The sequence below is a fragment of the Peromyscus eremicus genome, chromosome 15, assembly GCF_949786415.1.
Source record: "Peromyscus eremicus chromosome 15, PerEre_H2_v1, whole genome shotgun sequence".
NCBI classification, from domain to species: Eukaryota; Metazoa; Chordata; class Mammalia; order Rodentia; family Cricetidae; genus Peromyscus; species Peromyscus eremicus.
The window spans coordinates 43,822,854-43,849,708 of NC_081431.1; the positions used below are offsets into that span (position 1 = coordinate 43,822,854).

At 39.9% G+C, this 26,855-nt stretch overlaps 1 protein-coding gene and 1 long non-coding RNA gene across 2 annotated transcripts in view; one reads left to right on the forward strand and one right to left on the reverse strand.

Moving 5' to 3' along the window:
- LOC131925265 (uncharacterized) lies at positions 1 to 3,753 on the reverse strand. The gene is made up of 2 exons (XR_009383203.1): positions 3,617 to 3,753; positions 1 to 435 (listed from the first exon to the last, which is right to left on the reverse strand). It is a non-coding gene; the product is annotated as an uncharacterized LOC131925265 (long non-coding RNA).
- Hmcn1 (hemicentin 1) overlaps positions 1 to 26,855 on the forward strand; it is a 435,413-nt gene that overhangs the window by 172,633 nt on the left and 235,925 nt on the right. Inside the window, exons 7-11 of the mRNA XM_059280181.1 lie at positions 8,720 to 8,840; positions 9,726 to 9,989; positions 11,972 to 12,116; positions 15,836 to 15,957; positions 20,907 to 21,182. Of these exons, the coding sequence (XP_059136164.1) occupies positions 8,720 to 8,840; positions 9,726 to 9,989; positions 11,972 to 12,116; positions 15,836 to 15,957; positions 20,907 to 21,182 (928 nt within the window). The remainder of the gene's footprint in view (positions 1 to 8,719; positions 8,841 to 9,725; positions 9,990 to 11,971; positions 12,117 to 15,835; positions 15,958 to 20,906; positions 21,183 to 26,855) is intronic.

The following is a 26,855-nucleotide window of genomic DNA, read 5'->3' on the forward strand; positions in this document are numbered from 1 at the left end:
GTCTGTTTGTTACTTTATTTTTAAGTTGGCATGCTTTATAAAGTATATAAAACAGCTTATTGATATATTCTTGCAATCATGAGGAACACATTTAATGAAAGTACATGTGTGGGAGGTCTCGAGCTCGCTCATGAGCTAGGTAGTGTTGTTTTGATGACCATGGGCATCAATGATGTTCTGGAATAAGTTTTAAAATTCTTGGGCAGTTTTCCTATCATCAAATCTGTGGACTGATGGTACCATCCATTCCTTGCTTCCAAAATCAGCAGATATGGAGCCAGTGGAGAACAATAGTTAGGTCTGTGGGCTCTGGTTGGAACTACCTGGGATTGAACAAAACTCGCAGGCTGGACTCCTTGGTAGCAGAACTTTGATGTCCCTTGCTGTCCTCCTCTGTCACGTGAAGGTGGTAGTTCTTTACACCTCAGGGTTGGGCTGAAATGGAAGAAGGCTCATATATAAGAAATAGTGCAGTTTCTCTTATAAAGCTCTGTCATTATTTTCTTTAATTAAAAAAAGCATTTGTTTCCTTGAATTATCTGAAGGGTCGTATAGTCAATATGGAGGCAAGAACATAACATACAGTCAAAATGCAGGATACTATAAATCAGAGATGTGATTTTGTTGTGGATTATGTGTGTAGCTGGCTGTGGTGGGCATTCTGAGTGATTGCCAGTGTTTCTCAGCCTTTTCATTATGTTCTGGCCTTCCTCCAGCTCAGGTGTCTGTGTTTTTATGTACGAGAGGGTTTCCCTGAGAACAGGAAGAGGTTGTTCTGCTGAGGTGTTAACACTTCTCAGAAGCAGCTTTCAGACCATTAAGGCATAAACTCACCCCAAATGCTCACCATAGGAGCAGGCTTAACAGAGTATGCCTCATTGATGGTGTGCTTTCCTGCATCCTTTTCCCTCTTCCCAGAAACACCCTGAGCAGCTAGCTAGCAAGAAAGCCCTTGCTTCAGAATCCTTGTGAGGATACCTGCAACAGTGTTTCTCTCTTTCATCACTTCAACTTCCCTAAGTAATAAAATGGTCTTCATGGGACCACCATTCAAATTACAGGGGTGCTGTGAACGAACATGCGTGTGGGGGTGGTGCTCCACAGGAATTCCAGGAAGATTTTCCATGCCAGGCAGATTTTTGATTTTCAAAAAATATGTAAATTAATTTTCTCATTTTAAGCAATTACAGTTTGCACCATAACTCCCTTCAAGTGCCAGAACATTCTTTATTCACAGAGCTCTATATTCTGCAGGGATACTATAAGGGTAGAATAGATTTGGGGAGTAGATGATCTTGAGTGAGATCAAGGGCAATGTAAATACAATCTGGCAATTTCTCAATGAACGGATCATAAATGGTCACACCTGTTTTATTAACTCAGTTCCTTACACATAGTAGGTGTGCCGTATATATTGCATGCCTTGATGACAGCAATGAAGTGTTTTTCTACTATGATATTTTGAATAAACATGGCTAAAATTGATGTTAACGTTATTTTGATCAATGTGCCCAAAATGTGACTCATGCTGAGTCTGCTTTTTCCCCCCATAGTAGGAAGAACTATGAGAGTTTAGTCTCTTTATCCCTCAAATGATTTCATTTAAGCATGACCTAAGCCAGCAGTGCCCTAAGTTGGCAGTCAAGTATTCTGTTGTTGCTTTCTGAATAGTAACAATAAGATATCCATTGTTGGCTGGGAGATATATGCAAGTGGTACCATTTTCTTACTAGTTCATTCTGGGGCATTTGAACCCGTTTCCAGGTGATTTGGATTGCCACCAGTGGTTTTTCCTCTAGTAAAACTCTCGCCCAGAGGAGTGATCCAACATAACTGCAGTTAGTCTTGTGCTTGGCATGTCTATTTATTCAGTCATCAACTTGCAGTGTTTGCTTTTGGCCGTGTTTCATATGATCTGCTTAGTGTGCACTAAGCGCATTTAATTGACAATTAAAACAGAGGAGTTCTAAGGGTTAGTGTGTAAGCAAAGAGAGTAAGAAAAAGATGATGAGGCAGTAAAATCTCTGTTTAGACAAGTGTCTACGCGCAGTCTCCTATAATTAAGAGAATGCTAAAAAGGCACGGTATCTATTATCACATTGCCTGAAATCCAGTCTAGTTCTCACCAAAGAACCTCCTCTTCTGCTCAACACCATTCCTGGTTTACAGCTAATGGTAGCAACAATTAAACAAAACATAAGCATTGGAGTGCAACTTACAGATAATAAAATTATTTTTCTGCTAGATGAAATGCCAGAAGAATGTATCAGCATGATACAAAGTAAATAGTGCTACGTCTACCGACATAAATATTACTGCTGACACTGGGTCTCCCTTTTGGACAGCTGGTGAATGACAAACGTTCTCCATGTGTGCTTTCTCAAGAAGAGAAGTGAGATTAGATAGTGAATCCTGCATGCTATCTCCTTTGCCCTATGCTATCTGGAAGATGTCTGCTCTATCAGACAAATTAATAATGACTTCTAAATGTTTCGAATAGCAGTTTAACCCCAAGTATGAAAAACAGTCTGTTTTATGACCAGAAGATGCTGGAAGGCCATGTGATTTGGCCTCAACCACTCTTCTGGTTATCCTGTATCACTTACATTTACACTCTAGTCCAACTGAGTTATTTAATTTTAAGCTGCTCCTGTTATTCCCACCTTTGCTTCATGCTTTTTGTTTTGTTTTTCAAAACAGAGTCTTACTATGTAGGGCTGGCTATCCTGGAACTCACTATGTAGACTGGGCTGACCTTGAACTCATGGAGATCTGACTATTAGGATTCTTCAATCTGTACCACTACTACATCCTGCTTTTTTTCTTTTTCTTTTTTTTCTTCTAGGAGTTCCTCCTTCCTAGAATATCTTTCCTTTCACTCTGACTTGCAACTATCCTCCAAGATTCAACTCAAATGCCAACACTTTCATCAAGTCTTGTCAAATGTGGCCTAAAATACCATCTTGTCCTTCTGGCTGTCTATACCTCTCTTAGATTAATTTTTCTCCTATATCATAACTATTTCTGTAGAGATTTTTCTCTCTCTCTAGTTATTGTAATTAGAGTTTTATTACTAGAGCAGCCACAGTGTCTACACAAAAGCTATATAACTATTTATGAATAAAAATTGATGTTTACTCTGATGGTATCTAAGAACGTGGCAGATTTAGTTAGCCTACAGCTCATGAATTGGGTTGGGGGACTTTAATCTATCCATTCTTTAGATCTACTGGAGGGGCCCTTCCATTTCTTTTGTGTTTTATCATGCGAACAGTTTACTGTGATGTTTTGAGGTACCTATTTTTCTTTTTTTTAAATTAATTTTTTCTTTTTTTTTTACATACCAACCACAGTTTCCTCTCCCTCCTCTCTTGCTGTTTCCTATCCCCACCTTCCATCTACCCTCCCATCCCATCCACTTCCTCTCCATACAGAAAAGGGCAGATCTCCCATGGGCATCAACAAAACATGGCATATCAAGTAGAGGCAGGACCAAGCCTCTCCCCCTGCATCAAGGCTGGGTGAGGCATCTCATCATGGGGAATAGGTTCCAAAAAGCCAATTCAGGTGTTAGGGACAGGTCCTGATCCCATTGCTAGGGGCCCCACACACAGACCAAGCCACACGACTGTCGTCCACATACAGAGGGCCTAGGTAGGTCCCATGCAGGCTCCCTAGCTTGTTGGTCTAGAGTCCATGAGCTCCCATGAGCTTGGGTCGGTCAGTTGTCTCTGTGGGTTCCCCCTTCAAGATCTTGACCCCACCCCCACCCCTTGCTCGTCCAATCCCTCCTCCCTCTCTTCAACTGAACTCCTGGAGCTTGGTCCAGTGCTTGGCTGTGGATCTTTGCATCTGCTTCTATCAGTTACTGGGTGAAGGTTTCTGATGGTAATTAGGGTAGTCATCAATCTGATTACAGGAGAAGGCCAGTTCAGGCACCCTCTCCACTATTGCTAGGAGTCTTAGCTGGGGTCATCCTTGTGGATTCCTGGGAGTTTCCCTGGCACCAAGTTTCTTACTAACCCCAAAATGGCCCCCTCTATCAAGATGTTTCTTTTATTACTCCCCCACTCAGTCCTGCCCCTAACTCAACCAACCTGATATGGGGCACTTTTTTACACAATGAGTCAATTCCTTTGTCTAATCATATGACTGATGCAAATGTTTTAACCTGCCTCTGATGTAGGTATAACATACTGAACAGAAGTAACTGAAAAGAACACAAAATTTTATTAAAAACAGCAGAGAAAGCCATTTTATGCCCTCAAGTTTCCATTTATATGGAAACTACAAATCCTGGATCTTATTTCTGAGAAGCAATATGAATTTTCCATTCAGACAGCTGTAGCTAATATATAGCTACATAGAATATAAGTCTATTACCACTGAAACTCCCTGGGCCAAGTTTTGTCTCCTTCTACTTCAGGGAAACTCCCTATGACGATATTAAATAATAGATGTAGATAATACAAATGTTTCTATTAGCCTAGGATTATCAGTGTAATCATTTGTAATTTAACACATCCCCTGGGGTATGTTTCCATAAGTAAATTTGGATAAACTGTCCCTAGATAATCCCCTAAGTACAGAAGAGAATATTCCATATCACATGATTATATTGAGATTCTGGGACTGGAAGAAATATTTTAGTTTAGATAGTTATATTAATTTTCAGTACATACTAATGCATTTTCTACAGGGTAATATGGTTGCCTAAATAATATGTGTACAATGACAACACCAGTTCACAAGGCCCTGCCCCTTGATGAAGAGCTGTAGGCAACTAATGGCTGCTGAGAGAGAAGGACTCAGTCTTCTCCAGGGACCAGTTCCCTAAAATGTAAAAACACATTTAGAGATGAACTCAGCAGGTTGTATTGATACCTAAACACACACACACACACACACACACACACACACACACACACACACACATGCCATTAATAATTAAAGAAGACGTCATGAATTTGAGACGTAGGGGGGCATTGGAAGAGTTGGAGGGGGAAGGGAGGAGTCAAGAAGATACCCATGCATGAAATTATCTAAAACATTTTTCCAAATGTAAAAAGTGCTTTGTTCTATAGCATTGTAATATTTGGAAATTGTACTGAAGTTCAGTATCTGTGTGTCTTAACTACTTACGATTTCATCATCAATCAAATACTTACTTGTACCTTAATTTTTGCTGACATCAAAGAAGCCACTATGCAAACTTTGTAAATGATTTCTATGTGTTTATCTGTATAACTGCATAAAATTTACAAACAAGGAAATATTAGTGTATCCAAATAAAAAGTATTGTCATTAATTTATTAAATTTTGATTTTTTTAAATGAAAAATAGTATGTTTTGTAAATCACAGTATAGTCAACTGGCATAAGTGTGGTTAAGAGTCATTAGTAAAGCACTCTCAAGTCTGCAAAGAACCACCCAAGACAGTCCTCCAGTTATCCACACCTGGCGGCCTATGAATGTCTGTAGACAATTGTCTGCAGCATTAATTTAGTGTTTGGGCAATGGAACACTTTATCATAGCCCTTTCCTAGAAAACTATCCAGTTATTTTGGCCTTCCAATATCAAAATGTTATCTACATGGAATGTTTTTATTTAAAAAGAGATCTGTTCACTTGAGCAGAGACAAACTTGTGTGTATACAAGTGTGTGTGTGTGTGTGTGTGTGTGTGTGTGTGTGTGTGTGTGTGTGTGTTTAAACTGACTTTCTTCTATGCTTAGACTCCATTTCTTTCCTTTCTGGCATATTCATCCAACGAGGCAATGCCCAGTAGAATGGCATGTAGAGTGAGCTGGTATTGTTGCTGTGTGTTTATGGCTGACACAATGCCTGTATCACAGCAGTGCTCAATGAAAAATTGGTGAACATAATCATCTTCTTTAATTTGGAAGGAATGGGGTCTCGTTTAAGAGCAAATATTTGAAAAGAGGTGGATATCTATGTTAGTTCAAGGTCCATTATTCATTATCTTTGTGATCTCAGAGTATTCCTTAACTTTGTAAAGTCTGAAGAACATAATAGTTACTTAATAGTCTCATGACTGAATGAGAAATTGGAAAACAGTGTTTAAAGGGTTCTTGCCACATGGGTAGATTAATTAGTTAAATAACCATCTCTTGAATATATATGCCATATATTGTATCTTCATTTGAATTCATATATATATATATATATATGTAATTATTTTGTAGGTTTTGTTTTGACTTTAGCTTTGAGTAAATTTGTTGTCTTATGAAACATTACAACTCTTTAAGAGCAGGAAATGAAATCCAGCTCTATCAATTAAATTTTAATCCAATTAGTTTTACTAGGAATTCTCACTGGCTTAATATAAGGAGGTTCTGTTCTCATTAATATTCATGCAGTTTGACAGACTGCCCTATTTTAGGCAATCACTTAGAAACTCTGGCTGATGGATGCTCCACTTGAATTTTTACCTGTAAAATTTTTATTCACTTTGGCAGAAGAAAAGACAGCAGAACGTGCATTGAATGAGTAAAAGGAAGGGATCTGTTTCAACTCAGAAATGACACACTCTATTTATAATCCATGGACCAGAACTGGCCCTATGGCCTTACAGCAGGCTGCAGCTGGCTCTTGGTGATTCATGGAAAATCAAGCATACACTTACCTTGCTCATTATTTTAAGTGACATCAAGCTGGGACCTATAAATTAGCATGTTCGATGTATTAACCTATGTTTTTTTTAAAGTCCAAAAATATAGAGCATCTTCCTTTCACAGAAATGTTTATCAGCACTCCCTGACTCGTTTAACAGAAAGAATCATTAGAACCCTACAACAGCTACAGCAAACTTTGAGAATAATATCATCTTCTATGCCTTAGAGTCCAAGGCTACCTAGAAATTGTTACCCTAACCTCCTATCTGTGGTCTTTGGTACTTTGGAAGGAGCACTGAACTTGGAATAAATGCCGTTCATGTCTATTGAGTAGCATTCTGTATGTAATGGGTGTGCCATGTTAGTACCCTGAAGGGGCTTTAAATGTAGGCAGGGATGTGATGGTATTAACAATTCATGCTATACAGGGATTTAACAAACCATCACCCATAAATTAGTTAGATCCATCTGCAGTGCGCCTAGGTGGCTAGGAAGAACTGAGCTAGCATAAGTCTTAGGAGGAACTCCCTGCCACCCCTGGAACTCTCCATGGTGCTTGCTCTAGGGCCCTTCGGGCTCTTCCGTCATTCCTGGCAATCTCACTTGAATTCAGAAATCTAGACTCTGCTCCACCCTGCTCCTTCACTTTGCCATATTTTCTTTTCAAGGAAAGGCTATGTAATCACAATTACAGGATACTGGTGTGGTTTTAATGTCAAGTCGTCATCTTTACCAAACACTGACCTTGCCTCACCTGTCCTGAGCTCCAGCCCAAATAGTCTGGTATAGGTGTAGGTGCTGATGTAAGAGATCCTCAGAGTCTCCTTTAAGAGAAACTGAGCAGGAAGCAAATGCTGATTCCTAGTGGACAATGTCGTGCTGTGGTGAGACGCTCGCACTTGGCCATTGAATCACAGTTCTGTCTCCACAGTTAGCAAACCTTATGTGTTTGGGCAAACTGTTTACCAACTTAGTGCCACAAAGCTGTTATCTTTCTACCGAGGATGATTATGTTTCTTTGAGAAGATCACAATAAAATTGAGTAAACCATTGAGTTTAAATACACCGAGTCCACAGGAAAGATCCACTAAAGCAGTACTAGTATTTCACCCTGGGAACTAAATCCAAATCGTTTATTATTTATGCACATGCTCATCACTTTAGTGCTTAAGTTTATTCAATATTTAGTCCAGCATCATCCCTTTGTCTGAACAAGCTAACTCCTCTTTCTTTTGTATCTTTCTATCACTGTGTTTGTTGTGTTATATTGAGCATTCCTACATCTCCATCTCTCTCCCCCAGTAGTCAATGTGTGAGCGCCAGGCTTTTCTCATATTTGTATTTCAGCACTAGGCACCTTTGCTAGAGTGCTGCTAGGCTGAGGGTGCCAGATGGTTAAAATCTGGGAAAGTGTCAGCTTTCGTGCTTACTCTGACAGTGATGTCACAGAGGCAGAGAAAATGAGACAGTATATATATTCCTAAATATATAAATACAATCTGCTCAGTTCTATAATGTTACTTGTATGTATATGATTAGGAAAAAGAGGCCAGAGGCCACAACTTTGAGAGAGAGCAGGTGGAGGGTAGATGGGAAAGACTGGAGAGAGGGAAGGACAGGGGAAGATTATGTAATTATATTTTAATTGAAAATTAATAAAAAAGGACAAGGAAACATTTTCCAGAATTGAACTTGAGTGTATTTTGTTGGGGGGAATTTTAGTTTTTTTTATTTCATCAATGTCTGTTGAACATCTACCACTTGACAGCAGAAAACAGAGGAAAAATCCAGAAATTCATGGAGCTTTTAGATTTTCTTTAAGTTTCACTTATCAGCAACTGAATATTTACCTTTGACTACTAGGTATGTCATACTTCCTGAATTATACTTTAGAGTAGGCTACATGAGACATGCATTGCAAAATCTGCATTTTAGAACAGAGAATCACAACTACGTTCAGCCGGAATACCTCAGTCAGAGCCATGACTCTGGCACATCAGTTGTAAACACTCTGGGTGCGCCATTGCCGCACAATGGCGTTCGCTGTTACCAGCTGCTGACTAGGCTTGTCGTTCTGCGTTTTAGACCTCCAGCAGTGGAAGACATTCCGTTCGCATCACTGGTCTCAGCACTATTGATTTCCGAGCTGGCTTTTCCCGAAAGCCCACGCTGGACTTCAAAAAAACACTCAGCAGACCCGTGCAAGGTTAGTGTGCTCATGGCTCTTAGATTGGTGTTAGTGAAACCTGTGCCTCACCTGAGGTGTGACTGTGTAAGTCCATAGCAATCAATTGCAATTTACTAGGACATCATCTTTCTTTAACATGACTGTGATTATTTCTTGGGCCCACTTCGTGTTTTGCAAAGTAAATCCAAGACCTAAATGGCTAAGGACAACTGAATCTCAAAGGGCTTTTTAAAAATTAAGACTCCCAGGCCCTGCTTCAATCTTCTGAATCAGAACTGCAGAAGCTGGGGCCTAGGAACATGAGTTTTAGGTGAGCAACCCAGCTGACTCTTTGACATAACCACACTAAGAAAAGTTCTTTGTGAATTTTTAATATTAATAATTTATAAACTGCTTGGTCAAGATGAAGTGCATATATATTGCTGAAAATTAAAGATACTGTGTATTGCTTTATGTTCAAAGATGAAATCATTAGTGATTTTTAAAGCTTGTTCTTGTACCTATTTTATTCACCCATTAAGGTTTATTGTCTTACAGCTAAAGGCAAAGCTCAGCCATACTGTGCTTTTCTGATGGTTGAATCTTTTTCTGATGGTTGCTAACTTATCTTTATTGCGGCAGTTTTAAGTAAGGATAAAAAAGTGAATCTTTAAAAGTAGTCACATAATCAACTATCACATAATAGCTGTAATTCTAATTTTCTCTGTCTAAGAATGGCTAAAATACTGTGAGATAATCACATAGAATGTCCCAAGAGTCTATCTTTATGTAGACCATCAGTTTCAGGGCAGTGGATAGTACTCATCCTGACAGTGCGTATATGTTGCTATGGTGCTGGCGCTTATTTCACAGATGACCCCCAGTCGTGTGCCGCTTGTAAATGACAATGCCTCTTTCTTACAGGGATACCTACCTATGTGCTACTGAACACGTCTGGAATCTCCAGTCCAGCTAGAGTGGATCGGCTCGAACTTCTGAGTATCTCAGGGGGGTCTCTTAAGACGATTCCTGTTAAACACTACCCAGATCGAAAACCTTACGGCATCTGGAATATTTCTGACTTTGTTCCACCAGATGAAGCTTTCTTTCTCAAAGTGACAGGCTATGACAAAGATGACTATCTCTTCCAGAGAGTGTCGAGTGTTTCGTTTTCCAGCATTGTCCCAGGTAAGACAAGGTTTCACTCAACACTGGAATGTTGATAACTTAAGGGGACTATGCCACAAGTAAAAAATGGACTATAAGCTAAAAGTTAATATCCTCATGTTACTACTCTGTCAACAGATTGATGAGCATTACATGCAGATAACTTGGTTTTTCTTTACTTTTATTTTTTTATTCTGGTGTATTATATATATATGTATTAAAATTTAAAAATATGTAAATATGTCACTGCTCCCTTCCTGTTATTCCGTCCAACCTCTCCCATGTTCACCCTCACTTTTTCCTCAAACAGACAGCCTCTTTTTCTTTGATTATTATTGTTACATACAGAGATGAATAAGTATATAGATCCAACTTCTGAGTCGATTTATTGTGGCTTTGGTTTGTGCATATGGTTTCAGGGCTGACTACTTTGTATGGTATTGGGGGCTCATCCCTGGGAGAGGCTAATTCTCCTTCTCTCAGCAGTCCCTAGTTGCCTTTAGTTCTTTGTCTAGGGATAGGATCTAATGAGATTCCCCCCTTCTGCATTAGACAACTATTGATACTGTCATTATTCAGGTCTTGTTTAGGCAGCCATATTGTTGAGGTATCATGAGTATAGGCTCCCTGACGTTTCTAGGAGATACATTCTTACAGCAGACTCCATGGTGCTCTGGCTCTTACAGTCTTCCTATCTCCTCTTCCATGGTGTCCCCTGAGCCTGGGGTGCAGGCACTGTGCTTCTGATGTATCATCTAGGGCTGGGCTCCCGTGCTCCATTCATCTTTGCAACTAGTTGTGACTTTCTGTAATGGTCTCAGTTTGCTGTAAAAAGGACCTTCTTTCTATGTTATTGTTTTATGTAAACTTTTATCTTTTCCTTTTTGAGATTATATTTTAATTTTAATATTTCTCCCTTCCCTGTTCTCCCTCCAAACCCTCTCATATGCCCCACCTCCTCTCCTTCCTATTCATGGCCTCTTTTTTCCCACTAATTGTTACTGCATGCATATTTAACTTTTAAATAATACTTCTAGAGTTTTATGATAAGTCTTACTGATTACAGATTTGAAAATTTGGTAACTTTAATCAATGGGGAATTGTAGTTCCCTTTTTATCCTCCTCTATTCTTTTGTTATCTAAATTGGTTAAACATTTATATTCAATGGCCAAGCACCGTCTATTCTGTGAATAGTGGACTGTGAACAAATAAATGGTGATGATTCTATGTTGAATTAGTTGGTTAGTTAATTACTAAACTAGTTCCTGATGTGCCTCCTGTTGTATAAAGATGTGGTTACAAGATAGTAATGACTTGGGGACATCAGGTCCCTGTTTATCTCTACCTGAGAGATTTTGAATTGATCCATTCTGACTGTATATAGTAACTTCAAGATTGCCCCACAAAAGGTTGTTTATAAAGCTGGGCAAGAGCTAGCAGCATATCTGTTATGTATGAGATTGGGATTTGGAAATTCAAGAGCTATTGTTCAGTGATTGTACAATCGTGAACACAGAACCAACCTCAAGATTTCCTCACATTAACACTCAAGTGAGTTGGCTTTGCCCCAATATTGAATGTATGAAATTTGTTGGATTCTTTAAAAAATACTTCTCATTATTCCTTTTAGGAAAAAATTACCCTGTGTTCTAAGATAAGTGGATTCTTCTCATATTTTTACATATTTGGAATAAGAATTTATTCTACAGTTGATGATGTAATGTAGCTCATTTGATATTTTCTCCTAGCTTAGTAGTGGAGAAAACTGTCCATTTTAAAATCAATGGAGTCTTTAATTTGGTGAATATCATAGTAAGGGCCTGTGGTGATATCCAGAAATGAATCTGCTTTGAATAGAGATAGTTAACTAAATTTAGTAATTTATATTCATTGTAATTCCGTTGATTTATCAGAATCACTCAAGTGTAATGCTTGTGGGTGGATTCACAGAAAATGTTTACTATCACTGTGACTATCTTACCTATGTTCTTTTTTTCCCTAGATGCTCCCAAAGTTACAATGCCCCCGAGGACCCCAGGATACTACCTGCAGCCAGGCCAAATCCTCTGTTCGGTTGAGAGTCTTTTGCCCTTCACTTTGAGCTTCATGAGAAATGGAATTGCACTGGGAGTGGACCAGTACTTCAAGTGTGTGAACGTTCCTTTTAGCAATAGTTTATAGCCATAAACATGAAAATTCAATTCTCTACTCTTTCCCTGACAATCACTTACTGCCTTTACCATGTTGGAATACAGCACTAACAGAATGGACAGACGTCTGGGCATTGGTGGAGCTCAGGTTGTAGTGGAAGGAGACAGGAAACAGATAATAAATGTACCGCAATGATATAATAAATTCTAGAATACATTCAGTGTAGTCTAGGCTTCATAGAGTCTGGGTTTCATATAATTTGAGGGTCCCAAGTTAAGTCAAGCAATACAAAATTATGAACTCAATGTTAGGTAGCCGACTTCAGAAGGAACTTTGCAAAGGAGAGCCCTAGAACCTTTAGCTTCATTGAATTTGGGCTAAAAATGTCTATGACTTCTTTTTAAAGTATAAAATAATCAGCAAATCTGATGAGTGTTATGACAAAACACCAATTAATTATTTAATTGGAAATATTAACGCTTTTAGGTAGGTTATTAACATGTAGCTTTTCAATTTCAAGTAGCAAATTCAAAACTGGATGAGAAGCCAGGAGTGATGGTGCACATCTTTAATCCCAGTACTTGGGAGGCAGAGGCAGGCAGAACTCTGAGTTTGGGGGCCAGCCTGGTCTACAGAGTGAGTTCCAAGCCAGCTAAAGCTACGTAGAGAAACCCTGTCCTGAAAAGCCAACCAACCAACCAACCAAATAAACAAACAAAACAACAACAACAAAACGGGATGAGAGCCATTTGAACCCCTAAGGATGGTGAGAGAGGTCATATCCTGGAGAGAGATCACATACTCTGGGAAAATTTCACACACTAGTAAATGGAAATGCACAAAGGCCACGTGACTGGGTGGGAAAGGGAAGGCAAAAATGAGGCTAGTGTGTGCATGGGTCTCAGCCAGCTAGGAAGAGAAGGGTAGAAGACAATGCCTAAGAGTTCATTGTGTGCTGAGAGTAGAGTGGCATGGCTCACCAGGAGCAAGTGTGCCTACAGCATGGAGAAATCAACAGGAGTTGGCTAGAAGGTACCAATTCTGCCTTCTAAAGTTGAGTGACCTTTTTTTATTGATAAATGTAAGTAATCTCATTGAAAGCGATTACATAGATTTGAAAAAAATGCTAGAAAAATTATTTCTGGAAAATGTATTGCCTTTTGAATTGCTGCAAAACCTGACAAGATTTGGGAGTAAAAACGTCTAAGAATGACTTTAGCAATCTTTTACGCTGCCGACGCAACATTAACATAGTTCTATAAGATATTAACTATCTGACAGTCTTCATTTATATAATCTCTTTATGGAGATTCATTTTAGGTAATGCTTGTGGCTGGAAAATTAATCATATCCAAAAAGTTTTCCCTTCCCTACCAGCTGCCCGCTCCATACAGAGAACATCTTGATGATTTACTTAGTCGCCTGCTTTATAACCAGCCACATAACAGAGCAGGATATCAGATGATGGGGCCACATAACTAGCCGATGAAATAAAGTAACTCTGCTTCCTGTTTAAATAGTGACAGCTTTCAAAGACACTTGAGATTCTTTATAAACATTAACTCATTGATTCCGCACAATTCCTGGGAGGTAAGCCACAAAAATTCATTTTCTCGTGTTTCCAGGGCTGTGGCCCTGAGATGGGGCAGGCCTTGCTGACATGTATTAAGTCGTGAGTGATGATAGACCGATACTCTAATCCCAGTTCACTTGCATGCCTTTGCCATAGATTCCCAGTAATATGAAACACCGGACTTAATCCTCTCTGGTGTCAGCCACTTGGGCCAGCAGGGAATGTCAAAGAAAAGTCAGTTTGCATTTGCAGTGTGCACATCTCTTGGACAGGCTCTTTGCCCTGCTCCAAGGTCCACATCTCGAGACCCCTTTCTTTATTTTAGCCTTAGAATGCTTATGTCAAGGGAGAAGGCTCCATTAAAAAGAATTACTAAGTCAGACATACAGGCACGTGCCTTTAATCTCAGCACTTGAGAGGCTGAGGCAGGAGGACTACAAGTTTGAGCCTGGGTTGGGCTACATAGTAAGAACTTGTCTCAAAACTTTTGTTTTTCCTTCTTGTAGCAGTTCATAGATAAGAGGGCTACAAGTCAATGATAGCTGTAAAGAGTAGTCTTTCTTTTTTTGTTTTTTCAAGACAGCGTTTCTCTGTGTAGCTTTATACCTTTCCTGAAACTCACTCTGTAGCCCAAGCAGGCCTCACACTCACAGAGATCTGCCTGCCTCTGCCTCCCAAGTGCTGGGATTAAAGGTGTGTGCCACCACCACCCGGCAAGAGTATTCTTAAATCAGTTTGCAAACTGATTGTGTGACCTTAGACAAAATAATTGCCATTTCACTTTTCTTTTAAAATGAAGGACTGGAGACTAGATGAATTTTTATTTTCTGTTCTAAAATTTCCATGAGCCTAAGATCTGATGAATCCTAATGTGTGCTCAGCTCTGAGGGAGGCATTGCAGAGAATGGCTAAGACAGAAGCATTCCAAACTATTGCCTTCCTGTGGCTGACAGTACCTCCTAGAGAAGGGCATTTGCAAACTTGTGCTTAGTGTCCTGCTGTAAAGTGTTTGAGAGAGAGCCTGAGGGTCCAGGACAGTGCACAGTTAAGTGAGACTCTTTGCTTCTGATATGAACAGAAAGCGCCACTGGTTCACAGTTCACACAGAATGGACAGGAAATGTGAGCTGAAGTATCCCAAGCTACGATAGTACACAGAACAATGGCTGCTTAGGTACTCACATTCTTGATGATAAGAACCTGTGCTTAACCTACTGTTTCAACCCCTATACCAGGACTGACCATGAAATCAGCTCAGTAAGCTATTCATGGTTACTTTGTTGAGTTGTGTCTGGATGGGGAGAGATGTGGAGCCTAAACCACAATGAGAAATCAGTCAGAGGTGTCTTGACTCTGCAGAGGTCTTTACAGTTTACATGAATCTCCATTCTTTTCCCACAAAAGATTATGAATAGCAATAGATGATCAAATACAGAAATGTAAAATATTTATATTTAAACTATATTTTTAAAGGATAAGGCCTACTCTATACACTTTGGACTTTTTAACGCAATAATTAAATATCTGCTTTTTAGACTGTCCCAGAAAACGAGAAGTAATTTTAGCAGTGAATAAATCAATATTTGTTAAATGGATGGATGCATGAGTTTGTTTATAGAACTAATGTATTTTTTTTTTCAGTTTTCACATTCGTTATTTTATGTGTAGGCTAAACCAGATATAATATATACCTCTAGGTGTAACTTACTTAGGAAAGTTAAGGAAAACATATTTTCTTCGAGTGAAAAGCTGCTGTATTAACCTCATATTTGTAAACTACCTTGTATCATTGTTTTGATCAGAATTTTCAACTCCAAACTGTAAAGTACAGGAGAAATTTCATCAGTGTTTGTCAACTCAAGTATACATTCATACAGCCAGAAAAAAAAAATTTCCTAAAGATAAATTTTCATTTCTACAGCTTATTGACTCTCATATGTTTTTGCTCAGAATAGAGAGAAGCATAATTCTGTTTAAAATATAAAAGGTGTGTGACTTTTAAGTTACAAATCTGCAGTTTTCACAACCAACTTTCTTTACATTGTTCGTTGGCACAAGTCCTTCAAAAACAAATCATTGGTCGTTGCTTTCAGTTTTCTCTTGTTTGACGGACACTAAAAGCTTTCTCTTTTCCTGTCCTCAGAGAATCTGCTAGTGTGAACTGGGATTTCCAAAAGGTCACGTTGTCTGATGAAGGCCCCTATGAGTGCATTGCTGTGAGCAGCGCAGGGACTGGGCGGGCACAGACGTTTTTTGATGTATCAGGTAACTGTCCCCTGTCTGTGAGTGCACCTATGGAAATGAGATGTTGATAGACTCCTTCCTAAGCTTATACAATTCTCTTTAGGATCATTTGTGATTATCTACCCACTTCACTGCATTGTGAACACAGATGCCAGCTTACCCACATTCTGCCTCTCGGTCTTTTCCTTGATATCTTAGTTCCCTAACTCTAAAAGGTTAACAATAGAGGAATGTCTATCCTACAGAGGACTAAGCAATATCCGTGGTACATTCAAGGTGCTTAGAAGGTAACTTGGAATGTAGAAGCACTTAATGAATAGTTATTATTATTTTTACCACTTAAGATTTTATTTTTACTTTTTTCATAGAAAGTGTGTGGGTGGTGGTGGTGTATGTATGTGTAAATGCTCGCAGAGAAAGCCAGGTGCATCAGATCCCTTGGAGCTGGAGTTACAGGCAGTGGTGAGCTGCCCAACCTGGGTGCTGGGAACTTAATTCTGGTCTGCTTCAGAGCAGCGCCTGCTCTTAACCACTTAACGAGCCTTCCGGGCCTACTGATGTTATTGACGTTGCTATAGCTCACACCATAGTTTGCTTGGGTTCATGGTTCCAGAGGTTCCTGGTGGGGAGGCATGGCCCCAATCGGCACGCGTGCCGGCAGAGCAGGTGAAAGCTCGCCGACCTGTAAGCACACAGCAGACAGCAAACCTGAAATGACAGGAGTCTTTTATCTCTCAAATCCCACTTCAGTGATAGACTCATTGTATCCAGCGAGCCCACACCTCTTAAACCTCCGAAACAGGACCACCGAGCTTTCTGACATGTGAGCCTATGGAAGACATTCTCATTCAAACCGCTTCGACAACCACATGGCGTTGCCCTTCGAGAAAATACGACTTAAAGAATTGATCTATTCTGAGGGTAACAAGAGGAGTGCACCTTTCCTTTCCCTCATGTTTACACATGTCATCAATCACAGTGTTTTCACAAATAGATTCTGACCTCCAAATTGAAGACTGTGGTGAAACAGAAAGTGGTCTAGGAACACAGAGCTTTATTGACTAGAGTGTAGTGTAAAGAAGGACAAACGTGATACCAGTTCTTTTTCATTCAGATAGCAAATGCGTATGAATAGGTAGGTGGTAGGCACAGTACGTAATATTTTATAGGGTAAAATACGTTCATTAAAAAAAACATTTTCCTTTAATTTTTCCAGAATAATTAGGGGGAGGAGACTGAGATATATAATCAGTGGTCAGGATCAAACCAGTTATATTTTAGTATACTTTAAAATATATATATTGGGGATTCAACCCAAGGTCTCACGTAGGCAAGCACTAAGCAATCGCTCTGCCCCTGAGCTAAATCCACAGCCCAGAAATTTCATTTTAACTGAATTATTCTATGCCTGCCTTGCCTTGTTCTGTACTTAATTGTATCCTAGTCTGACCCTAGCCTAGTGTCATGCTGCTGAAGCTGCAACAGAGCTTGTTTCTGCTTTCAGTATGTATTTTCCTGAGATAATTTAAGACAGAAGAAATGTTTTAATTAGATGATGGTTTAGAATCCTAGGGTTTGTTGTGTCCAAGCTTAACTTGGAAAGAGAGGCATGTAAATCAGGCAGGCGTGTTCCTTCAGTGAGACCATTTGTATTCTCTTATTATTAGGAAAAGAAAGATTGTCTTCTGAAATAGCTTAGCGAGTTGACATACATCACAAACTATTTGTTTTTTCATCTCCAGAAATTATGAAAAGCCCTGGAATTGTGTCAACATTCCTCAGCTTCTGGGAAAGCAAACACTTGAGCACTTGAGTATTCTTCCCAGCAATGTTAATTAAGAGAAGGACAGGAGGGAAAGAGACTTGAGCGGGTTGATTTGAGCATCTTGCTAAGTAACTGGGAGATGCCAGTAGGAACGTGTGAGCTGACTGTTACGAAGCTGGCTCAGTGGTGCCAGGAACTTCCTGTTGCCTCTGTTGTACCCGTCCTACTAGTCGTCCTCTGTGCCAGCTGGTCAGTGGCATAACTAGGGAGCTGGACTCTTCCCAAGCCAACTTCCAGGAATTCTTTCCATTTAGTCACTTGTGAAAGAAGTCAGAAAGCATCAATGGTCATGGCAATGACTTTAAGAGTAGGAGTAGCAGACAAGGGCTCGTTGGGGATTGAAAGAGTGGGCATTTCTTTCAAGGATAGCTATTGCTTAACGTTCTGGCCATTAGCCTTCACCTACTTCTCAGCTTCCCTTTGCCTAGGTTAAAGTCCCTGTTCAGCCACCATACGGTCATTATTTATCCAGATCTTAGAATCAGGTGCTGATTAACTACATAGCCCGGTCTCATGTTTTTATAAAGAAATATTAGGAAATGAGCATTATGGATAGTGATATTCTTGGGTCACCATACTTGTTATTATCTAAAGTCAAAGACCATCCAATAGACATCTGAAGAAAAGTTAAACTTATATCAGCATGTTTCCTCATTTGTTTTTAGCATTTTGTTGTATTGACATTTTTGAGATTTTGGGGTTCTTTTCTAATGTTGGTTATTGATTGTTTGAAAGAGAAGATGGGTATTTAAATTTGCATCTTAAATACAAAATGGGCATTATAAAGCATTTATCAATTATAAATGGATATAACAATGACTAAAACTACACAAGTACGCACAACTCATTACTTCTAATGATACTTGGAGATTAAGTTTAATATTATTACAGGTATATTAATTTTCTATATTGAATTTTTATTAATAAAAAACATACACACTAAGATTCTGGCATTAAGTGAAATTTTAAATAGAGATTCTGTCAAGGTGTGCCAGTGAAAGGAAATGTTTTAAAAATTAGAATCATTTATTTATCTTATTTATGTGTAGGCTTTGTTGGCATGTTTCTGTGTGCACTACATGCATGGCAAGGGCCTGTGGAGATCAGAAGAGGGCACTGGATTCCTTGGAACTGTGGTTACAAATGGTTGTGAACCACCATGTGGGTGTCAGGAACCCAACCTAAGCCCTCTGCAATAACAAGTGCTCTTCACACTGAGCCATCTCTTTGTTCCCAGTAAGAGTAAATCTCCATTTGACCTTCGCCAAAAGGCTGAGAAGCAATGAGAGTCGATCTTAATCTCAGATTATAGGATATTCTTTTAGAACAAGGGAAGGCTTGGAAATAATATTATAACAGAAACCAAGAGTGAGCAATCGACCCATTCATGGTCAGGTAGACACATGGGAGAGATACATGCAGAAGGGTATATCCATGGTCTCCTGGTCTGGTCTAAGTTTTTTGCTTTACATCCCCAGCCTATGCATGCTCTGCTTCCTGCCTCTGTGACTGGACTTCCTTCTCTGGTCACTACATCCTACCTTTAATCATGGTATTACTTAATTATGTGTGTTCCTTATGCTATAGATGCAGATAATTTCTGGTAACATATAACCTTAGCCTCTTCTATAAGCTGGCACAAAAAGCTCTCTCATCAGTCTCCTGTCCCTACATGTACAAATATGTTAATGTGCGCAGTCTTCACTATCTTTATGTATTTGTGCACTAGTAGTATGATATCTCATTATTTTAAACTTCATTGGCTCACACATACTATTTTTCAAATGTCATTTCACTTGTTGTAACTTTTATGGAGGAGGAAATAGACTGAGGTGTAGCATGCTGCAAGCGTGTTATTGGAGTTCACTGGGGAAAAGCACCTGTAAGCAAGTGAGGATAGAAGACAGACATGAGCTGTGTTCAGAACTTGTATGTGATTTCAGAGTTGACTACTTGATATAGGATAACCAATTATTGAATAACTCATCACTGGGGGCAGGTAAATTCTTAATCTCTCAGTCATGAGTTGCCTGCAGTTCTTCTTCTGGGGATGGGACCCACATGAACATATCGATTGATATTGGCATTGTTCGGGTCTTGTTTAGGCAGCCATATTGTTGAGGTACCATGAGTGTAGTTTCCCTGTCATTTCTGGAAGACACGATACTATGGCAGACTTCCTGGTACTCTTAAAAAATCTGCCCCATCAATTCACTCCGCTTTCTAAGATGAGCTTGCTCCTCGTCTTTATTAGGAGAGTGTCTTACTCTACTATTGTACTTTTTCTTCCTACTAAGAATGCAGCCCCTCTGAAAGTTGATGGTGTTGCACCTTGCTATGTCTATCATCTGTTGGGTGCTATGTTCTTTAAATCGCTCGATATCTGTTTTTAAATGTAAACAACCAGTAAGTGCTACTTTCATCAAAACAAATGAAAAAAGCCTGCTTTATTCCGTAATTCCAAATCCTTCCAGCCATATCATTTTGCTATGCCAATTCAGCTCTCACAATTATAACTTAGAGATTTAAATTTGGTATGTACAGGTACATTGCCTTCTAAAATATCTTGTAACTAGGTGATAATTTGGGGGTCTCATTGACATAGGCATTAGTCAATAATTTCTGGTATATACTGAAACCTTCCTAACATTGTAGCTAAAGTTTTCTTGCCTGGCCCACAGTCAGGACAAATCTCTCTCACCTGCCAGTCCCACAGCCCCTCAGACCCAACCAAGAAAACACAGAGACTTATATTGCTTACAAACTGTATGGCCATGGCAGGCTTCTTGCTAATTGTTCTTACAGCTCAAATTAATCCATTTCCATTAATCTATACCTTGCCACATGGCTCGTGGCTTACTGGTATCTTCACATGCTGTTTGTCATCGTGGCGGCTGGCAGTGTCTCCCTCACTCAGCCTTCCACTTCCCAGAATTCTCCTCTCCTTGTCCCACCTATTTCCTGCCTGGCCACTGGCCAATCAGTGTTTTATTTATTGACCAATCAGAGCAATTTGACATACAGACCATCCCACAGCATGACATATTTTTCAACACACATGTATATATACAGTTTTTAAGCCACATTTATAAGTGAGCAAAATTGATTTTAGGTCTACTGATTTGAGTGTTCTGATTTCACACAGAGCCCCCTCCAATCATCCAAGTGCCTAATAATGTTACAGTCACTCCTGGAGAAAGAGCAGTTTTGGTGTGTCTTGTCATCAGTGCTGTGGATTACAATCTGACATGGCAAAGGAGTGGCAGTGATGTCCGTCTAGCAGACTCAGCAAGAATCAGGACCTTGGCCAACCTCTCGCTGGAGCTGAGGAGCGTGAAAATTGGTGACGCTGGGGAGTACCGTTGTGTGGTTTCCAGTGAAGGTGGATCAGCAGCAGCTTCGGTTTTCCTCACAGTGCAAGGTACTGTCCTTCTAGCAACTTCTACTCAGTGGTGTCCTTCATCTTCCTTCTCCAGCTCCTCCCTTTGTAAGAGTGCCGTGTAAGGGTGACAGTGTCTACCCAAACAGTTACCTTTGAATCAAAGAATACTTGGGGTGTTCAGTTGTTTTAAAGTGACTAAACTAGAAACTAAAATAGCTCTAAAAATTAGGTAGCTTTACTGAAATCATAACTGGGCCTGCTAGTTGCAGATGTCCATTTTAAGAGCATATATAAATTGTCCCTGGATGTTTTGATGTTTTGAAGTTCTTAGTCTACTATGTAGACATCAGACAAGATCGGGTGTTCTCAGGGTGGTATAGTCCTCAACAATCCTCAAGTGAATTTCAGTAAAATTCTAATTGTTTTCATAATTGCCTCCAAAGATTCAGTCTTTATTTAAATGTTACACTAGCACATATATAACTAATTTGTTTTTGCTTTTAAATTAAATTTAATAAGTTTTACTGGCTTATTTTATTTTAGTTATTTATTTGAAGTGGCCCTTGTGGTGGTGCTCATTAGTTGAGCCTATCTCTATTTACTTGTTTGTTTATTTAGATATTTTAAAATGTATTCTTCTCTCATATAATGCATCCTGATTGCAGTTTCCCCACCCTCCACTCCTCCCAGTCCCTCCCACTTTCCCTCTCCCCTAGATCCACTCCTGTCCCATCTCCCCCTAGAAAAGAGGAGACCTCCCAGGGATATCAACTGAACACTGCATTACAAGATAAAAATAAGACCAGGCACAAACCCTTACATCAATGCTCGATGAGGCAACCTGGCAGGAGGAAAAGGGTCCCAAGAGCAAGCAAAAGAGTCAGAGACACTCCCACTGTCAGGTGTCCCCCCAAATCACCAAGCCAACAACCATAACATAGATGCCGAGAACATAGTGCAGCCCTAAATTCTGGCTAGACTTCAAACAAGTGAGTTTCAGTAGTACATTTTCATATCTATACACATACATACACACACACACACACACACACACACATACACACATATATATATTGTTCTTAAATGCACCTAAGTGCCCTCTCCAATCCCCCTTCTTCCTTTTGCAGTTCTTCCTCTCCTAATAGACTTCTTCTGCCTTCATGACACATATATTCCATTACTTTCTCTCCCTTCCTCTCTTTAGATCTTTCTCCCCCTTACAGTCCCCTTTCTCCTTTTACTATCTCTCTCTCTCTATGTGTATATATATATATATATATATATATATATATATATATATATGTGTGTGTGTGTGTGTGTGTAATTATAATCTAATCTCATATATGAGAGAAAACATGTAACATATCTCCTTTTACTTTGACATAACAATCTCCAGCTCTATCCATTTTCCTATAAATGTTGTAACTTCACTTTTTTTTATAAGTGCATAGATTTCCTTTGTGTTTATATACCATTGATTTTTAAATCCACTCATCTTCAAACAACCTCTAGGCTGGTTACATTTCTTGGCTATTGAGAGGAATACAGCAATTACCATGGGTATGCAAGAATCTTAGTGCTATGCTCACTTAGAATTCTTTGGTCACATGACCAGGAGCAGTATACTTAGATTACAGGATAGTTCTATTTTTAATGTCTTGAGCAACCTGCCTATTGGTTTCCTTAGTGGCTGTACAAGTTTGTATTCCTGTCAGCAGTGACTAAGGATTTCTCCTTCTCCACATCCTAGATTCCTTTTATTGTCATTAGTTTTCTAAATGGCAGCCATGCTGCCTAGGGTGAGCTGGGTCTCAGGATAGTTTCTGTTTTAATTTTCCTAATGGATAAGGATGTTGAAAACTTTTTTCAAATATTTATTCGCCATTTTTATGATTTTTTTTTCGATAAGTTAAGGAAGGTCCCAGTTGGTGACCCAGAAACCTGAGGGCATATACCTCCTTTTCTGTAACATAGAGAAGAGAAGGGGCAAGTTAAGTCCAGAAGATGTAGGGCCAGGGCCTGGAGGAGGGCCTGTTGAAGCTTATAAAGGGCTTGGCAATGGGTATGAGGAGGGGTTTCTGTGAAGGGCTCAGGGCTGCCTCATATAAGTAGTGGTTGAAAAGAGAGAAAGAAGGAATCTAAGAAGTGAGTCATCCCTAGGAAGGATAGAATATTGTCCTTGGTGGTGGGGATTGACAGCAACTGGATTAGATGTTTCTTATCTAGGGTAATGACCTTGTGAGTTGGAGTAATAGTTTCAGATAAGTAACCTTAGGGGTGGACAGTTGGACCTTAGATGGTGAAATCCTGTATCCCTAGCCAGACAGAAAGTTTAATAAGATAGAGGTGTCAGCCTGGCTAATTTGTGGCGATGAACTACAAAGAAGATCATCTATGTATTGTATAAGCTTAGATTTAGGAAGAGAATAAGTCAGGCTAGAGCCTTGCCCAGGAGATGTGGCATAGGACAGATCAATTGAGTTGGGTAGAGGTGAGTGTCTGGGTCAGTCCAAGTAAAGGCAAGGATATTTGTTTGACTGGGGTTTAAGAGGAATAGGAAGCAAGACATCCTTGAGGTCTAGGACAGGAGAATGAGAGGTCTCTGAGGGGCATGGTGGAGAGGAGAGTATAAGGGTTGGGTACTATGGTGTGAAGACTAACCACTGCTGGGTTGATAGGTTAGAGATCCTGAACCAAGCAGTAGGTTCTATTGGGTTTTTAAACTGAGAGTGTGGAGGTGTTAAATGGAGATGTGGGGCCCAGAAGGCCTTTTCTTAAGAGGTCAGAAATAAGAAGCTTAAGTCCCCTGAGGCTTTGGAGAGAGAGTGGGTATTGAGCCTAGGTGATATATTTGGTGGCAGTTTATAATTAAATGATGAGAAGGAGATGATGTTTGACTATAGAGGGGTTTGGGGTGTCCCATACCCAGGAATCTGCCTGAGACACTGGTAAGGGAAAAGGTTTGTCAGATTGTGTGGCTTGGAAGAGAAAGAGGAGGTGGACAGCTGGCAAGCTTGGGGTCAAGCGGATGGAGGGAACAAATGAAATGGAGGCTCTCACTTTGACTAAGAGATTTCCTCCCAGCAAGGAAATGGGGCAGATGGGTATCACTAGGAAGGAGTGGATAAAGGGAAAACTCCTAATGATATAACTAATCATGGGGTTTGGAGAGGTTGATAAGGCTGTCCCCTAGTCTAACAATAGTGGATCAAGAAGTAGAGATGGATCCCCAGAACTTGTTCAGTACCTAAAAAGTGGCCCTGCTGTCTAGTAGAAAGGAGGTGAAGTGCCTTGATGCTATGATGACTACCCAAGGCTCCCTGCTGGAGATGGCAGTGGTCTGGCCAAAGGAATCTAGGCCCCCTCAGTCAACCATGGCAAGACCTAGGAGGTCAGTTGGAGAGTGATCTGGGCCTGATGTCCCCATGCCATGAAGGACATGAAGACAGTCAGCAGCCCAGTGTCCCTTTTGGTGGCACCACAAGTATTATTGTAAGAATGGTTTGTGAGGGTTTGGATATACCTGGGCCCAATGACCTTTCTGACCAGGAGGCTCTCAGGTTTTGGAAGGCAAGGGAGCCTGGGCAATTGCTATGGCTGGCTGAAAGGCCTTAGCTAGCATTAAGTATTTTTATTTGCAGGCCTTTTACATCTCTCCATGGTATACTTTGAGGCCATTTGTAATTCTTCTTTTCAGAGCCATCCAATTCAGTATCTCATTGTTGGTTGGATGCTTCCTTTTTGTATTTCATTTCAAAGTCCTTTATAGATTCTTGATATTAATCCCCTATTTGATATATAGTTGGGAAAGAATTTCTCCCATTCTGTAGGCTGTTTGGTCATTCTGCTGATGATTTCTTCTGCTATACAGAAGCTTTCCAATTTCATACAACCCCATTTACTTGTTGATTCTTGGAATTATTTTCTTCACTGTTGGGGTCCTTTCCAGAAAGTTCACATTTATGATTACATTTTGAAATATTTTCTCCTAAAATTTTCAAGTCTTCATCTTTTACGTTATGGTCATGAATCCGTTTTGAATTGATCTGCATGAAGTTTAGGAACTATAGCCTCATTCTTTTACATGTGGATATCCAGTTTTTTCCAGCATATCTGTTGCCTGTCTTTTTCACAGTGTATGCTTTTCACACACATGTCAAGGATTAGATTATGGCTATAGCTGTGGGGGTTCCTTTCTGGGTTCTCTATTTTACCCCCTTGTCTGCCAAGACCAGGGTGTGTTTGTTACTCTGGATCTATAGTGTAGTTTGAGATCAGATGCTGTAATGCTTCTAGTGCTGTTTTGAGTAGCATCACACTGACTATTTGTGGTCATTTTGTGTCTCTATGTAAATTTTAGGATTGCTTTTTCTAGTGGTGTGAAGAATGCCATTGAAATTTGACTGAAATTACATTGGATCTACAGATTACTTCCAGAAATACAATCATTTTCAGATCCAAGAGAATGAAATGTCTTTCCATGTTCTGGGACCTTCCTTAACAATGTGCTTTAATAAAAATACTAAAATATAATAAAAAGAGAACAAGTAGAAACTCAAAAAGAAAAAAAAACACACAAAAAGGGGGGATGAAGTATTGTTTGAGTGACTTCTTTGGGGGTCTTTGAAAACTGGGAACCCCAGACAGGTGCAGAGGTCTGTTCAGTTGAACTTCTGGACACAGAAAGTGATTTAATATGGTGCTGAGCCTGTACTGGACAAGCATCCAGCATCGGAACAGTCCTTCCCTTAGTACCATGTCCTCTTTGTCATCCACGGGCCTCTGCTGGCCGCTTTCAAAGCTTTGCACTTTCTGGGATCATTGGGCTTTCCTATCATTTAAGCTTCTCCAGTTTCTACCTCTTGGAGTGATCAACAGAGAGAGTCTTACAAGAACATTTTGAGTATGGAAAGCAACCTCACCACTGAGATCAGTACATGTGGACCACTCCTGGTACTCTCAAAACCTACTCCGCATCACTCACCCTGCTGGAGCGATGAGGCTGTGGACAACAAGCAGTCTCCCGGAGCCTCAGAGTTTTTGGATGGATGCTGCATGAGTAAATGTGAGAGGTGGCTTCAGAGATCAGTCCACCTGTTGCCCTCTGTCCCAGAGCTCTCACACCCTGGTTGTTCTTAGTCGTTCAGGTCTGCAGTGAGATGGGACTAACTTCCCCTGTATACACTTCGTACCTGTGCTAAGTTACGTGCTGCCTGCACTTTAACCTTGTCAGCGGCCCAACCCTCACACTCTCTGTGACTGGTTCCCAGGGCTGTCTCTCACCTTGGGTTCATAGCAATTGAATTAAGGCACCTTGATTTACGACTGTTCCCTGGACTCTAGGGACCAAGCTCAGCTCCCCAGACTTGTGAAACACACATTGTACTGACTGAGCTATTTCCCAGACCTCTATTGATATATTTTAAATATAGCTTATAATAATTGTAATATTGGTGAAATTTTGTTGCAATTAATTCATATGTGTTTTTAATGTTATTTTTCTTGCACACACACAAATGTGCATGCACTCATAAAGGCATTCATTGAAAGCGAAATCTGAGTAGATTAAGTGTTCAGATCACTAAAAATGGGTGTGTTGGTGATTCAGTTTAATAACTGCTCTTCGTTGTTGTTGTTGCTGTTGAGAGCCATCATATGAAGACCCCAAACTACTCCAGAGTTTCTCTCTGAATAGAATTATTGGCATCTAAG